This window comes from Opisthorchis viverrini (genome assembly GCF_000715545.1).
Source record: "Opisthorchis viverrini unplaced genomic scaffold opera_v5_756, whole genome shotgun sequence".
Lineage (NCBI taxonomy): Eukaryota > Metazoa > Platyhelminthes > Trematoda > Opisthorchiida > Opisthorchiidae > Opisthorchis > Opisthorchis viverrini.
The window spans coordinates 30578-48562 of record NW_008752432.1 but is presented as its reverse complement, the minus strand read 5'-3'; the positions used below and the strand labels follow the sequence as shown (position 1 = coordinate 48562).

At 46.4% G+C, this 17985-nt stretch overlaps 1 protein-coding gene across 1 annotated transcript; it reads left to right on the top strand.

Moving 5' to 3' along the window:
- Positions 1-6439: 6439 nt before the first annotated feature.
- T265_15709 (hypothetical protein) lies at positions 6440-17667 on the top strand (the record flags this gene model as incomplete). The annotated part of the gene is made up of 6 exons (XM_009178992.1): positions 6440-6467; positions 6504-6791; positions 6828-6914; positions 9968-10312; positions 14668-14947; positions 17190-17667. Coding segments are annotated over 6 exons (1080 nt in total), but the record flags the coding sequence as incomplete, so codon positions are not given.
- Between the last annotated feature and the right edge of the window lie 318 nt (positions 17668-17985).

The window sequence follows — 17985 nt, the reverse complement described above, 5'->3', positions numbered from 1 at the left end:
GAGATCACGAAACGCTTGGGTGCTGTCGGTGCTACTCGCCTTCCAGGAGAGGTACCGCGTGATTTCACTGTGCCTGGTTGGAGACACTACAATATATGGCTGCCAACCGATGTGAGTGGCATTCTTGTTGTCAGTTTCTATCCAGATCGCCAGAGTGAGTGTCTGGAGGTATAGGTGCCTCGGGATGATTGTGTTAAGCTATCACTAAGTCCCTCCCCCATCCACCTTTATTCTTTTCTTTACAATAAGGCTTTCAAATAAATCATGGTTGTATGGCAGTGAAGCATCGGTGTTGAGCACTGATGTCATGCTGTCGATGATGATGATGATGATGCATTTCTCATCCGGTTTTACCGCCAAACTCGATCAGTGTTTCGGAGGCACGGATGTCCTTGGAGGCCACCTACTACAAGACAGTCTTGGACTTAATTGGACCATGTAGCTTCCAGTTACCAATGGAAATCCTCAGTTAGGGATTGTCGTACGCGACTTAACTCTGATCATGCCCGGTTGACAGTTCGCTTTCCGTCGACAGTACACGTATCAAAGATGAGTAGATGAGTTCGTCAGCTTCAACATGTTCCAGTAGCTAAAGTTTATTGAGCTGATCTGGCTAAAAAGCTACTGGAAATGAAAATTCATGCGGATGATTAGAGGTTGAATGGAGACGAGTTAAAGTAGCGGTGCTCTTAGCTTTCAGAACTTTTTCTACGCCATCTGACTTGACTAAAACATCGTCATCATTGTCAGCTGTAAGGACCGTGTACTTGTACAGTGGCTGTAGCTGTCACAGTCTCGTTCACCAATGGTTTGGGGAGGTGGGGTAGGTAGCTGCGAATTGGAGGTGGGAACTGATAAATTGGTGCGTAAATACGGCACTGTAGGTGGACTGTTGAGTGAGCGGAGTCGGAAAGGGAGCTATGCGTTGAAAGCAATAGCTTGGATGCATGAACAAAGTGAGGGCGCGACTGGGCAATTTCTAATAATGCCTCTAACCATTGATGTGGTCCGTCTCTGGGTCCCCATCCAGGAAGACGACAGTGACCAGCGCAGCTCAGTTTGCTGGTAATAGCTTTTATACTTCGCTGCCAAGTCATTGTTTGACCGCCTCTGGCTATCTTCCACCCTCTACGTGGTTGTGCGAAAAGAGCCCTTCGAGGAAGTCGATCGACTGGCATACGGAGTACGTGGTGAAGCCAGCGCAACCTATGCAATGTGACCAGTTCGTCTATCGATTCGACGTATTTCAGCATTGCTGATCCGGCTCCGAAAACATCGGTTATCAAGCAGTGGAAGTCTTTTGACGTCCTCGGCACGCAACGACCAGGTTTCTGATCCGTAAAGTAATATGGAGCTCACCTCAGCATTAAGAACTTGACCCTTGACAGATAAGCTAATGTGACGCCTACGGCACAGGTTACACAGGTTCACAGAGGCTGTTCTGGCCTTCCCAATCCGGATGGAAATATCTTTCACGAGACCACCTGGACTGATGCAACTGCCTAGGTAAACAAATTTATCTACTACCTTAATCGGCTCATCCGCAAGTGTTAAGTTGGGTTACGAGCCCACCCATTCTTGCAGTACCACTTTACACTTTGCGGGTGTGAAGCGCATGCCAAACTGTGAAGTGGAATTATTTAACTTATTTAATTTTGTTTCCATTACCACGGGATCAGACCCAAGAAGAGCTATGTCGTCTACTTATTCGATATCTATAAGTAGACGCCTAGGGAGCACCTCGACCCCACAGGTATTAGAGACTGATAGTGAGTCTTCCATGATCGTATTAGTGACGAAGTTGAAGAGGAAAGTGAAAGAGGACAGCCGTCTGACCACTTGATGTAGTGAACTCAGGCGAGAGCTTCCCGTAGACCGCGGGAGTTGGCGTACAATGCCTTAAGGAGGGTCAAGAATTTGAGGGGCGCTTTTGCTACAAGGACACTACCGTAGATCCTGATGGTCTGCAGCGTCAAAGACAGCTTTCAGATCAAGAAACAACCATTGTTGGTTGCTGGAAGCAGTGTCGCAGTCTCAGAATCTGTCAGAGAGTGAAGATATGACCAATGCATCCTCGTGCAGGACGAACCCAGCTTGGTTTTTCCGGATCTGTTTCTCCCTGGGTTCAATCAACCTTCGAAAAATAAGACCAGAGCACATCTCTGATGCCAAAGCTACCGCGCTGCATCCACGGTGTTTTTCACAGCGTTTGCATACACTTTTTGAAGCTAAGGATAACTGTTGACACATCCCATTCTGCGGGCACCTCTTCGTTCAATATAGCACCAATAAGCTTTGTCAGATGGGTCACCAGAGATTCTCCGCCTTCTTTCAAAAGGGCTGGATACAGGCCGTCCGGTCTTGGTGTCTTCTTACGTTTTAGTAGGGCTATTTCTTCCGACGAGCGATTAGGATTTACATTCCATTCGCTCGTAAGCACTAACTCTATGAGCTGTGTTATGTAGCCAGCTAAACGTTTTCTTCGTAGTGTTCGGCCCGTCTTCCCAGTTGACGTTTTTGCTAGTGTTCGGGGCCAGCCGTCCATAACAACGAAACATCACATCATTCGGACGGATGTGTCACGTGCAGAACACGGGCCAAACGAAGGCATACCCTGATTGGTCAGAATGCCAGCCAATCCGAGTCAAGCACCTTTGACTCGACGCTTCTCGCCTCGTCACGGACATTCTCGCACGACCGTGTGGAACACTCTGTGACTACCCTATAAATACAGTTGTAATGATTTTCCTTTGTCTCCATAAAGGGCTGTGTAGAGCTACCGTGCCTTTTGATATACCATAGTGGGTGGAGCAGGAAGCCAAGGGACCGGTACGGAGTTGCACGACCGTTCAGCAAGGCATAACAGCTAGTGAATTAATAAACCATCTTTTTCACTTGTCGTTTCACTGATCGTTGCTTTCCTAGGGCCAGTCGATCGTACCAGTTGATAGAGGGTACGACTGTAGCAAAAGCCTTCTCCGCATCCCTAGCTTTCGACACCCACCAGAGCTCTCGGTTTTTGCTTAGACTCTTCACTATTTGGTGTTTAAGGGATCTGTGGGCGCCGTCGTACTCGTTGCCTGCTAGCATAAATTTCCTGAAATCAATCATGGATAGCGATCTCGACGACATCCAGTGGTTTGTGGTCTAACTGGAAAAGTTGGGCAACGTGCGCACTGATGATGTCTCCTCGTATGGTGACGAAACGTTTGCAGGCCAATTGCCAAGCTCAGCGAACAGATCAACAGCCGCCTGATCAACAACCAAGAGCCCTCCGTCAGTTCCATTATGGGCATCCAGGAACGAACCGCACGAAGTCAGTAGCTCGCAGTTATGCTTACTAGACACATATAGAACAGCACATCACTGATTTTGTAAAACTCTGCTCCCGATTCCGACAAGCTACCAAGAGCCCGCCACACCAACCACCGGTCCCCTGGCCTCGACCTGAGAAGCCTTGGTCTCGGGTTTACATTGATTACGCAAGACCGACACATGGCGCTTCCTATTTGACCAGGTGGCCAGAAGTCATTCCGGTGTCCTCTTCAACAACATCTAGTACGTTGCGTGTTATCCAACATTTTCAGTCAGCATGGTTTACCAGAGTCATTCGCCTCAGAATGTTTCGCAGTTCATCACTGAGTTCCGTGAGTTTTGCACTCGCTATAACACTTCTGTTCACAACCCTACGACTCGCAATCGAATGGTCTAAGCCCTTCAGAGATTCCTGTCTGTGTACCGAACGACCCTGAATGATGCTTTGGCGAACCACCAGTCACCTGGAGAGACACTCATGGGCTGTCTTGGTCTCAACAACTGATCCTCCGGACAGTACATTCGCTCCTTAATCATTGAGCTTTTCCGAGATCGCTCGTTTTATGAAGTGTCGCCCAGCAAACTAAGCCAAAATGATTCTTTACAGCTTTTAATGCCCACAGATGCCTGGAGCCTGTAGAACAATTTCAGCCCTGAAGCTTAACTGGATTGCAGTTGGCAGTAGTCTGCGCTGTATGTTGTCTGGATTAAGTGAGATCACTGAAGGCGATGAAAGAAGAAAGAAAGCGTTCAGCTGTAGCGCCCTTCCGGTGTCTAGCTGCCATGCCGCCCGAAGGAAGCACGAGGGCTGGGATACTGCCAGGTTGCCCAAGCCTAGACAGGGGAAGTCGAGTGGCGGAGGTCGGATTCGAACCACGGACCTTCCGGTCAGCACATTCGCGCTCTAACCACTTGGGCCATCTCGCCCCCACTGAAGGCGATGAAGTAAACAGTATCCAGTTGTGACGTCGGAATACGCAGATCGCATTTCTGAAATTGATTGTGGTTTTTACCAGGAACTATAAGGGTGTTCTTGGTCAGCAAGAACGGATACAGTCGTCTTGACGGGTGATATAAACACCCATGCTGTACGATTAAGCTCGGAAGTACAGTCGATTTATAGTCGCCGCTCGCGGTCCGGATGATGGCGAACAACTTCTTCAGCTATGTGCTGGACGCCCTTTGCTCCTCGGCTGTGTGGATTTTCAGCACAAACGCTCACACTGAATCACTTGGAGATCATAATCCGCAAACCAGTCGTGGACTCAGTTGGGTCATGTGGCTGCTGGTTACCGATGGTGAACCTCACTTAAAGATTACTGTTCCTTCTTGGGTACGCAGCTTAACTCTGTTCATGCCACTGTGGCGGCTCGCTGAGTAATCAGGAACCAGATAGCGCCGGTGGATTCTGAAGGCCAAGAAGATGGAGAAGGCTTTCGCTGCAAGCAACACCTGCACGCCATTTAATCTGATTCAATAAACTGGCCAAAAGAAGACAGGTGTCAGCAAAACAGTTTGCAAAGCACGTGGGCCGTCAACTCATTCTCAGAATCATTATCTTGAGCGATGGACTGAACACCTTAAAGAATGGTGGGGTACCTTCAGCAAAATCTCTTTGAGAACCCAAAAACCCCGAATGAAACGTTGATACTGGTTCGTCATCAGCAACAAAAGTCCAACGTGAAATACCATTTCTCATCCAACCCGAGTGGCATGTTCCTTTCACATTTCGAAGAAGGCGATGCAACTTGTCGTGATCAATCAGAATACCCAACTAAGTTAGATTTGGAAAGGTAGCAGAATGACAGTGGAACAGATCGTTTCCATCGTGATCCGAATCTCTAGAATGGGCGCAAACCATATGGCAATAACCCGGTAATCGTGGCTTCCAAGGCTATCTCTGGTATTAGTTTGCCAGGTGGGAAATTAACTCACCAGTGTTTACTTACGCTGGCTGCTATGCCTCAGTCGTTGAGCCAAAGGCGCACCTGCATCAAATGTCATCTTTAATGCATGGCTACCTATATCAGCACAGGCTGATTCTGCCGTCGCCTCCAATCGTTGACTGCATCTCCCCAGCTCTCACACATTCTGATGATCGCAACTGTAGTCGCTGGAACCAACATCCCGGTACGTCGTTTATAGGTGGTAAACGCAAGTGAACTGACCTGAAAATTTTGACCACTTACCATTCACTTGGGCAATTCAGTTAATACGATCTCGGGCTAGGGCGGTGAGTGTGACAAGGATCAATAACTTTCCGAATTGCATAACGGCATTTCCGTCCATCCAGTTATTCCATTCGAGTATCTAGACTGCATTCCTCAACACGGACATTTTCTTAGGAAAGATGTTAGAGTGGTCCATTTGTGCCCAAACAAGCTGTCTACCAGTAACCGCTCTTTTTGGTATTAAACCTGTCTGCTGTGCCACGGTGCTTTTAGTTGTTTGATTAGCACACCAGTAGCATACTTTTTTATCCACGCTTAACAGGGAGGAAGTCGGAGCGGATTGATGCTGATAAAAAGTGTGAAGTCAAGTCTCCTGTCCACGTTATGTAATCTTTCTGGAGCACAGACTCTCAAATGGTCTAAACCTAGACAGGAGCAATGAAAATCTCAACAATGGACTGTGATCACGGACCTTCCTGTGGTTACTCAGTGCTTAGAGCGCGAAGGTACTAACCGCAAGGTCCGTGATTCGAACCCAACTTCTGCCTCCCGACTTCTCCTGTGTAGGCTTGGCCAACCTGGCAGTATCCGAGCCCTCGTGCTTCCTTCGGTCGGCATGGCAGTTAGGCACCGAAAGGGCGCCGCAGTTGAACGACTCAGTTCGATTTGCCTTCCCGTTAGCAGCTCACTCCATGACTTGTCACCATAAATTCGTTGGTCTCAAAGGAAATTGACGATTGTGACATACGCTCCCCTGTCTGTTTTGATAGTGCAGCAATCAGCTTGGTAAAACGCTTCTCTAGGGGAACGTACCAGTCAGTTTTTTGTTGCAACTATACTGTCTTGATCATGGTCTATTTCAGTCATTGTTTTGAAGGTCTCTGCAATTACCCTTTCCGGATTCCTGAACACTCCAGATGCTTTCCTTTTCATCCTCCCTTATCTTCGTTGTGCTGGTTGCCGCGTGCAATACCCTGTCAGGTGAGCTCTAAATCATTGCTTACCCATGCTTCCTAGTGGAAAAAGTTTCAGATGGCAAGATTGAGACGTTCTTGGAACCAGTGAAACTACAAGGCATTTCGTTTACCAAGCGCTATATGAACACAAGTGTGCCGACCATGGTTAGATTCAACGTCACTACCACGCTAGCGTCAGATGATTTGACTCTATCTTGGCTATTCGATGGGGCTCAGCTGAATGTGTTGCGCATTAAAGGTCCTTTGCCTGATAATCCGGGGACAGCATACAGCACGGAATTACAGGGTGAAAATTCAGTGGAAATCACCTTACATTTAAGGGATAAAAGTAATTCCATTTGGTAACCTATTCAATCTGATTCAGGTCTTTCTGTTGGAAACTACACGCTGGTTGTCTCAGCCACCACGGAGGCGGTGACTCAGTCAGCACAGGCCAGTGGATTTGTGAGAGGTAGTTTACGCCCACTTTGATAATTGTGGTGTTTTTGTTATATATTTGCTTCTTCATATTATGCGAAGACGGATGGTCATATTCCGAAAACCTTGACCATACAGGGCCTTGTAGCAGATCACAAGGGCTACACTCTCGTCCCACTAGTTGTTCGTTGTACGATCAGTTTTGATTTGCGGTTTTATACTGTTGGTCACAAGACCACACGTCCTCTGACCGATTCCCATTGGACTGAAAAATCCCCAGTAAGTCTAGCGATACAATCTGACCAACGGTGAATGATCAGATTGCGTCAATTTACCTGGCTAATTCAGTAACGAGTTAGCTCGTGACTCACATTGTGGGCGCGTCATTTATATTCCCCAGCGTTCAGCACCTGGAGGAATTGCTCTGTGAGAAATCTTCAATAGGACCAGAGTGTCTCCCCGACAGGGGTCCTGTTGCGAGCGCGGTAAGGTTATGAAAGACCGCTTTGCGGTGGAATAAATGTCGAATAACCTGCTTGTGTAACACTATAGTGTTGCAAAATTACTAATTGCATCAGCTTTTCAGCGTGAGAGTCGGCATATAGCCCATGTTAGTAGCTGAATTCTTAGTTGTGGAACAAGACTGCATTGTTCCCTGAGATGGGGAATTTTCTCGATGGTGGGTCGAAGTTGTATAAGTCCGTCTCGGCTTTTGTGTCGGCTACACTGTTTACTAGGTGATGCTTAGTTTGAATATCGCTACTGGGCATCTCTAAAATTCGTCTCACGCTAGTATGTAGCGCCAGGTGTATTGAAGAGACTTCCGGAATATCCCTTTGGAATTTAGTATTTCCCGTGAGTTGATAATGACTTTCATTGTTTTTTGACCCCTTTAGATGCCTCCAACGCGATAGCTTATCCATCAGAGGCTGAATTGACGTTACAATGTGATCCGTTTTACTTTATACACAACAGATACTCTCACTGTCTTTCCCATTGATGTCTATGACGCTTTCATTCACAGGTACTGAATACCTCGACTAGTTTTCTTCCAAAGGAGACTAACTTGCTCGCCATGTACCTATCACTCAGGTTCCGTAAATTACTGTGGTTTGGATATGTGCCTTGCATTCAGGGGGTCGCTTGCCCAACCAAGCCAATTTCATCCCGTCATTTGAAGTTGGAAAAATATAGCCAACTCATAGTTTGACGACGAAGTTTAAAAATTCTCGCTAACAAACTTGATCGTACTGACAGCTGCACGCTAACTCAGTTCTGGTTATCCTTGGAAGGACGGATAACCTCAATTGGAAAAATATAGCCAACTCATAGTTTGACGACGAAGTTTAAAAATTCTCGCTAACAAACTTGATCGTACTGACAGCTGCACGCTAACTCAGTTCTGGTTATCCTTGGAAGGACGGATGACCGGAATTGAGACAGTCATGGGATAAAGTGGGAATTCGTGTACAGGAGGTTTGCCCAGCCTCGCGTAACGTCTGCTCGAGGATGCAATTCTATCCTCTGTACGTCATAATGCTGACTGCATGACATCTGGAAAGGTATGGAAGCCAGAACCATCAGAGTGGTCTCTCAATATTGGTTCAACCTCATCCATTCACTTCTACGGATCAGACATGTCAAACTCGCTTTTCTAGCCTTTTTCACATCCAACTGTGGCTCGCATTGTACAGGATTCTATAGTTGTCGGCGACCGACACTAGCTGGCACCAAGTGCTAACAAGTGAAACTCCCTTGTCATCATCATCATCATCATTGTCAGCTGTAATAACCGCGTACTCGTCGTACAGTGGTTGTAGCTGCCGCAGTTTCGTTCACCGATGTTTTGGGGGGAGGGATAGGTACAGTGGGCTGTCAAGTGGGGGGGGTTGGAAAATGAGCTATGCATTGAAGGCAATAGCTTGGATGCACGAGCGCCATTGAGGGCGCGACTGGGCCATATCTGACAACGTCTCTAGCCATTGATGTGGCCCGTCTCCGGGTCCCCATCCAGGAAGACGGCAGTGACCAGCGCAGCTGAGTTTGCTGCGCTCCCTTGTGGCGAAGTAGTGTCCTTAGTGCCGCAGCGTCGGCATCAGACCAACGTACGTGACCCATCTGGCAACCGAAAATCCATCATTACCCCGGCCCGCGTGGCTCACATCGTCACGCAACAATGGGGTCGTGGACTGCAAACGAGGATTGCTAGACTAGACAGTAACCACTGACAGTATTGACAGGTGTAGTGTAACCGGTGTTAACTGCGCTGGTTAGTTCCCATCTTGTGGTAAAGATGGAACGGTTCTTGAAGAGACACCCATTTGCAAATTACGTCAGTGCTAACGAATGTTTTGTCGCGGTAGTTTCGGCAAATCCACGCAGCTGTATGGCACTGTTCAATGGTGCTGTTTTTGTCGTTAATGATAGTGACCATGACTAGTAGGCCATTGCCTCCAATCCGCACAGATCTCTCCATTGTCCTTAGTGAAAGAGAATGTAGCAGCTAGGAATAACCTTCTCTGGTATGTGGTTTAAGCTGGCAGGTTGTATTTTAGTGATTATTGTCTGTTTATTGACATTGAACTGTACTTGTCGAATGTTCGGTAGGGAGGCGATACACCTGTCACCTCAGGATACACACCAGTGTCCCGGAGGATTTCTGATTGTTTCTTCAAGCGATTTGTACCACCCCATGTCCATGCGCATCGTTTGGCGCATTCTAGCTACGTTTTGTTTGTTGTCTTAGCTACAGCCATTGACCACCATTTGCTTGGGTAAGGTTGTCCGACAATCTCTTCAGCCTTTTCAATCGCTAAGCTCAGCAAACGGATCAAAAGTCGCTTGATCAAAAACCAATAAGCCTTCTCAAAAGGTCTCCCTTGTTTTCGGTCATATTGCTTAATTATCAGAGTAGCCTCTCATCTTAAGAACCAGGCGAATTGTTCTCTGTGGATCAGAACCGTTGTGTACGACTGGAGAGTAAATACAGTTTTCCTCTGTTTAGATCGTCACTCTCCCTACCACGACCAGATATTTGCGCGGTACTTGTCCACCAAGCCACTCATTTACCACTTGTCCTTTTTGCAGCTGCACCCATCCTGCCACTGTTTCCAAAAGACCGGCGTGTATTGGAAGGTGATCGCTTGTTAATCTCTTGCGAGGTCATAGCTTTTCCGAAACCAGACAGAGTTATCTGGAGATTCGCCCCGATCAAACCAGATATGATGAAGGATTCGGATGCATTGGTAGAAGCTAGAGCTGACCTTGCCTTGCTAGGCGAAAACTCCTCCGAGTATCAGTTTCTTACCAAGAGTGTGCCCAACGATCAGTTGCTGTTTCCGCAGTTGCCCAGCGCTTATAATGGCCTTTATGAGTGCAGTGTCGGAGACCCTGAAAACGGGGATGAGTCGCTTATCCTCGTCAACGTGAAAGGTTAGTTTCAGTTATCCGCATTATTCCTAGTGTTATTCGGTTGCTTTAATAAACTGCAACTGCGTAGAAGTCCCTAAACTTCTCCCCTCTAACCATCTTTTTTCCGTCAATTATAGTTTACTCAAATTTGTTCAGCCTCTGACTCAATGGTGAATCCACACACTCAAACACAGATAACGAGCGGTGCCTCAAACCATCCATGTTTGTCGGTAGCCAGTTAATTGTCTTGGGTCGCGTCGCAACCAACAAATTGGCCCACTTCTCCAAGATCACTACATCCTCACCATCATTACCACCCTCGTTTCCATTCTGAGGTCCGAAAAGTAATCTGGCCAACTCATCCATGAAAGTGAAGTAGCTCAAATGGTGAAGATATTGCAACAGCCTACTTCCCTATCCAACCTCAAGAAGAGCTGCACCATCAGGTGCAATGGGCCAATGTCAAAGCACCGATCGCGGGTTCATCCATTCAGCCCAGTCGGCCGCTCTAATACAAGCGCCAAATCCGAGCATGCATAAAATAGGTTTTCCCAGAAGAATACTCTTCAAAGTTTGTTGGGCGGATCGTAGGCCGGATCCTTCATACCATGTCCACTTTTCACCATGTCGACACATTTGCAGAACAGCTGTTCTGTAAATCCTAGTTGAAGTTTTTCAAATGTACGGTGATGAACGATAGTTCTGAACTGTCGGACTCGACAGCGTCCAATATACACTGGTTACTGCATAGTTTGCCAGTATCATCAGTCCGCTTTACTCAGAGGATTGCAATTACTTCTCCAGAGATTTCGTGCTGGAAAGAACACACCTAAAAGAGACCAGTTTCGTCTAATGTCTTCAAAGTCCAATAAACTTGGAAAGTTTTTCAAAAATGGACTCATTCTGATCGATCGCTTGACATTCTCTTCAGTCTAGGCTCTAGATCGTTCAGTGGTTAAGGCGCGGACTGACTGATTGGAACGTATGTGGTTCGAAACTAGCCCTTGCATCTCGACTACTCCTGTCTAGTCCTGAGCACCGTAGCAGTATCTTAGCTCTTGTGCTTACTTCAGGTGGCATGATAGCTAGGCACCGAAAGGGCATTACATCGGAACGGTTGTATCGTTTTAAGCGGGGTCCGCCGAATCAAAATCAGGTTTTGGCTGATTAGGCTCTAATTCCCCGCGCTTAATATCTAACTGCCTGTGGAACGGCGTGGATGTATAGCTCTCGTGAGTTTCCAAAACTCCAATCGAACATTTTCAAATAGCCATCATTGTCCAGTGCCACCTCAACTTCTGTCCGTATACTGTCTACTAAGTTCTTTGTTCAACTTTGGGTATGAGTATGCTACCTGCACCGTCAACCCACAAGCGTGAACCCATCAGTCATGACTCCCTCGGTCGACAAAAGCATGCTTGTTAAACAAAAGAAATTTTATACGGATACCGGATTCAAAACTCTGCAACAGTATCGTATCCTAATTACAAAGACTATAAAATTTGTTGGAACACAATCAAGCAAGGTAACTTACCTAACGTAATATTGGTGCTGATGTACTTGGCGTGGCCTTGCACCACGTTTCTGACGGATACTCGGTTGATCGTGTTCTACAGGTACACTGGTTGACGCGACCAGACTATGTGTTATCCATGTCTAAGGACCGTTCGCCTACGCACGTCTTATTTGGTTACGCTACGTTGAGACGACTGAATGCTGCTGTTGTACGGCTGTATCCTGGTTCAATCCTTCACTGAAGATTTCGTTGTGTTGAAGCTATGAACTCACCCACTCCCAGGGGTGCAATCTTGTCAGTGGTTACTTTGAAGTTCACTCTCATCTTGTCATCTGCAGCAACTAAGTATTATTTCCACATCCGTACCGTTCTGCACCGCTGGAAAAAGGTTGCGGTCACCAGACTCATTTGTGAAATTATTAACCATTAGGATACGACAGTCAGCTTACTCTGCAATGTGCAATGGACTCTTGGTTATTGACCATTTTGATAGCGTCCACCCATTACAGGCGTTCGTTTTAACACACAAAACAACAGATCAAATTACCGAGGCGTGTCTGTAGGTCATCGATTCGTAACTCGACAACAATTTTTGTCGAGCTGTTTGTTTACTGGTGCTCGAGTCTCATCGAAAAGGGCCTTAACCTTCACAAATGGCAATCAGCTTTACTCCAAATTTGATGTTTACTCTTTTTGTCACTGACAAAGGTACCAAGTGAGAAGCGCTGAGGACCTTGTCATAAGACCTTCCGGTCTATTATGGTATCATCCCAATTTCAGTCACCTTGCCCTGGGTGCCGTAGTTGTGCCGTGATGTTTTGCTGGAAACATTTTCATCTCTTCTCACCAAAACCCGATTGTTTCGTTCAGTGATGATTCGCTCTTGCCACTGACACACTTTCCCACATCGTTTTTGCTGTCTTTCTAATGGATGTAAATTCTCGACTCAGGTTATCTTAGTGAGACAGGCTAACCCATTCTATACCGCTTTGGCTTTGGATTAGGCAACAGTGACCTCGATACAGTCATTAACGAATTGTGAGTACATCTGACCCGCTCTTTTCGATTTTTTCATTCTCATTGTTTGATCTGATCTCTGGCTAACTAGTATAAAACAATTCAAATCAAGTGCATCCGACTCTGAATTTGGGGCAATTTGATTGGAAAAGGCGCGCGATACTGATCCGGCTTTGCGGTCAGTTCTCTCAAGTGTTGGGCAGACTGACAGTGTCTCAGCTTCCTCACCTTTGTGGGTTGTTTGACTGCTATGTACCGAAGGCATGATACAGCTGACCGATATAACGCCTATCTCATGAACGACGAAATCAGTTACCTTGGTTAGGGGGTAGTCTCAGGGTAGCGACTATTAAATCTGTAATGTTTTATCGGGAGAGGGGTGCTAAATCAGTTTGTTCTAACCACTGACTTAAAGGTTGGTTCTAATCGTAGATATGTCGGAAGACTTCGTTTCCAGAGTGCAAGTCACACGGAGTTTTTTCATGGAAGGTTATAGGTTCAACTTTCTCATCATTCTTCTCTATTAACGTGCGTTTTCCTGGAGTTGAAACTCTCCAACAGCTCAATACCGGTGTCCATCTTCCTAAGACTCGCTAGGCCGGCGTAGTTCCCGAGTTTATATCATAAACGGAGGTTCCAGCTGGGCATCATTTGAGTATTCTGTCCACGGTAGCTTAATTCGGCAAAGTACATTTCAGCACTTACGTAAAATTTAATGTTCAACCAGAAAATAACGTTGATATTAAGATGGGGACTACACCTGCCTCATGAATGAAATGGTTAGTGGGCTTTCAGTGAGTTATGGGTACTGCTATCTTACGTTTCCTTGTACTAATCACCCAAAGGACACCATTTCCCAAGCACAATGTTTCGTCCAGTCCGATCCGTATGCGATATTATAAGTCATCCAGAGCCAGTGTTTGGGCCGAAGATCTGACCAAGCAAATGAGTCACTGTGGATTGTTTTACTCAGGTGGTGATGCGTGTGTGTTCGTGTAAGCATCGAAATCGTTCAGGTATAGCACCCTTTCGGTGCCTAACTCCCATGCCACCAGAGGGAGGCACGAGGGCTGGGATACTTCTAGGTGCCCAAGCCTGCCCAAGCCTAGACAGAGGAAGTCGAGAGGTGAAGGTCGGGTTCGAACCATGGACTTTCCGGCCAGTAAATTCGCGCTCTAACCACTGAACAAACTCGCCCCCGTGTAAGCATTCCACATTAAGGTTGCGGACGAAACACTAACTGCGTCCTAGAGCCATTTCCAGCACCACTCCCCTAAATGCGACACTTTTCGTTTCATTTTGGAATAAATGGTTTACCTTTTCTTCTCTTTCGACCAAATAGGATAGGCACTTCTGTCGGTAACATGTTCGTTGTATAGAGGATTTTATTGGATGCAGGCAGGAACTACGACCTCTATCCAGTCTCGAGCACCACTGCCTTCGTATTGTCGCTCATGTCAACTTAGCCAGTGTTCCGCTAGCTAGTCGTTTCAGTTGAGACTCCTGCTGCTAATTTCATACAGCCATTTGTAATGCTTCTATTTTTTTACCCGCTTTCATATAGGACATGAAAATAAGCTAGGCATGTGACACTTAACTTGAAGCAGATGTTAGTGTCCCATCCTTTTGAACTCCAGACTGTGGGATAAGTGGATGGCAATATGTGACATACGTCCGACCTGAAAATCTAAATAGGTGACGGTTCGAAGCTCCACGTACCATCTGGAACCGAAGTCAGTTGGATGTAGGCTCGTTAGTTTTACAGCAAAATCGTGACCTGCCATACGCATAAACGTCTTTCTGTTGTCACTGAGTGTGCTATTTATTCTCTTGATACATGCAGATCGATGGGCTGCTCTCTGGCCATTCATCGGCATAGTCATTGAGGTTGCTGTATTGGTCACGGCAATTCTTCTGTACGAACGACATCAGATGCGCTCGAAGCCGTTGAAGGTGGATGCGAATGCAACGGCCACCACGGCTGCAACAACCACTGAGGCCTCATCCCCTGGTATGAACCCAAGAACTACTCAAATCCAACAACAAAATAATATCAACGCTGTTGGAGAACCAAACAACGAGACCACCGTAGACGGAAACAAGGGATCAAATGCAGAAGCCGGGTATGTTATTGTTATATCTGATGATTCGCCAATCTGTTGTATCTGACTGCTAATCCCGCTCCAGTGCCTGCTGCTGAAAAAAAAACTCACTGAAGGGAATACAACAGCTTTATTCCGAACAGGCGAGTGCGGGAGCACGAGTGCTGAAATACAACGGCCTCAAGTTATTTTCACTGCAGGGACACTGTCTGAACTTGGTCCAACGCCGACTCACACTGTCTGGCTATGACGTGCTGCATATTGCGGGGGCCTTGACTGTCTGGCCAGCATCTAGTGGAGTTGGGGGTCTCACTAGATTTCGGGCATTCAGTGGTTACTTTTAGGAATCTGACCTCCGTGATAGTCATCATGCATGGTTCGCTTTCCTTTGTAGTTAGGCCCTTAGCAGCTATTATTGTTGAAATAATGCAAGTTTTCTTCACTTAGTCTACTTTTACCGAGTACCTTGCAATTCACGCTGTTTTTTAAGTCGAATGACAAGTGAGCTCTGCTCACTAACGTTTTGCCAGTCCCCAGTCCCGTGAGTCGTTTCACTGTGATCAAATATTTCATTCTTGTATTAGAATTATATTTGTTTCAGTTCATGAACCACTGTTGTCGATTGCCTATTTATCCTTTATTTGCATGTGAAAGCCAAGTTCCAAAGCGTTCATGTGTTTTTGTCGTATCGACGGTGTCAGTTTATCTGTTCGCCGAACTTCGCAATTGGTTTGCAGGCGTTTCGCTACTACGCGAGCAAACGTCGTCTTTGCGCGGTTGTGCGCGCAACGCATTCTGAAAATACCTTGGCTACTATATGGTCTAATCGATTCACCGTTTTTTTCTACGTTTGCTGCGGTCTGATCCGTAACGGATGTGTGAACTGATACCTCGGACGAACAAAAGATTGACAACCTTGGAACGCCCCCGAGCGTGCACTCATTAAATAGTGACTACCACTGCCGGGCCAGGATCTGCTGCTAACCGACTGTCAGAACGAGATAGGAGACACACTTAGTGCATCTACGCAGACGTGATGCATGAATCCTCGTACAAGGACACGATGTCAGGGTCATAGACAGTCGGCGCGTCTGTAGTGGCTGGAGCAGTTCTTACGAGATTGCGGATCGTGCACTGTTTCTCATTTCATCTACTCCTTTGTCACACTTTTTCCCAGCTGGGCTGCTCCAATATTTTTTGTATAACGTTGAAAAATTAATGTCATTTCCGATACGGGTTTGGTGTCAAGACAGCGATGAATGAAAGTGGCAGGCCATCACTAATCTATTCCCTGACTGACTCAACCGCACAGTTATTGTGGTGTTCGACAACATTTCCGTTGCTTCTCCTTCGCGAGGATCATGTGGTTATCTACCAGAAACTGAATTAAAAATTTAGATTTCAGTTGCCATCCGGAGAGGATAATCCCGATTTTTATCTTTGCTTGGTTTCGAGTCAGTCCTCCTGGGTCTAATGAACCAGAAGAATGCGCCATGTGCAAACTGGAACCAGCAGGATTGATCGCCGCTGGTCGCAGCTCCAGCATAACGCATGTTTTAAAGCCACTTGATCACTGAAGGCTATCCAACTGCAGTACGATCAGCTAGCGTTATCAAAGTAGGCCTTTTCTGACAACTGTGTGAATAAGGCGAAATATTATGGCAACATTGTAAGTCTCTAGAATAAACCAGACTGAACTATGGAAAAACTTACTGGTCACCTCGTAATGACGACCTTCTCTAGAATAGCCGATTTTGTTGTTCACTAGGGGCCAACTACTATGGATATTGAACACTGCACCCTAAAAGTCGCTCTGCATGTGCTTTGAATACGTCCGTTGGTCAACACCGACTTAAGTTATAAGCTATTTAAGCTGATGAGCTTTAACCAGGCACAGCATCTGAGCTAATCCATTTTACTAGGCCGGTCAGCTCATCAATATTGGGTTTAACGACTGACCAAAGGTTATTCCTATGGTTTTGATGGTAGTCATTTGTGCTCATTGGGACTGTCCATCGGCGCCTATACCCAGCGCTTCGTATGCGGATAGTTTTCGCGATAAAAGGCGGCAAAAAGCGTCTGCACCAATGAGCTATGGTCACAAACCCCATTTTTATTATTACCGCAGTTTCCTGCATCAGAATAAAGCTGATGGGATCTACTGTCTTTGGTTGCTTAATTTTTGTATGACCGATCAGTAAGACGACTGATTATTTCCAAGCCATGTTCACACTTTATCCCTCTGTCTCACTTTGCTTCGCAGTGACAACAAACCGGATGAGCTACGTCTTCGTGGCGGTGTTGCACGCTGTTGACACCGCTCTTNGTTGCACGCTGTTGAGCACCGCTCTTCCTTTTATCACGGGTTCTTCGCCATTTGCATGTTCCATTGGTCAGCACCTCGTAAATTCCATCGAACAGTTTTTTCGGAGGACTAGTACAAACTTCCCAGAGCCTCGGCGATAGCTCCATCGCTAAATTGTTGTCCGATTACACTACTGTTCATGTCGGATTTTATCGTTTCCTTTTTGCCCTGATCTTGTTCACAATCAACTTCTGTACGTGTTGCATTGCATTATGTGGAGTTGTAATCCACTCCCTCAAATTCCCCATCACGATGTCCGCTGATTCCTACCATCTCTCGTGTGGTTATTTTGTGATTATTGGCCGAGTTCATTCTATAATTAGCACCATAACGGACTGGTACTTTCCCCTGATTCGGATGGACAACGTTCACCCCCATCTCTCGCTTAGCTTCTACCTTTAACCACATACGAATTTTATCTTTCGTTAGGCAGACCAATCTCCGTCGAATAATTTTGTTCCGATCGTACAGACCGTCATCGGTTAGCAGATCTCACGTTAATGCGGACGCTAACTGCTGTCTTGCTGATTAGTAGTGCAACTCTGTATCGCTCGCTCCCTTGGCTTCCTGCTCAGCCCACTATGGTATATCAAAAGGCACGGTAGCTCTACACAGCCCTTTATGGAGGACAAAGGAAAATTATTACAACTGTATTTATAGGGCAGTCACAGCGTGTTCCACAGGGTCATGCCAG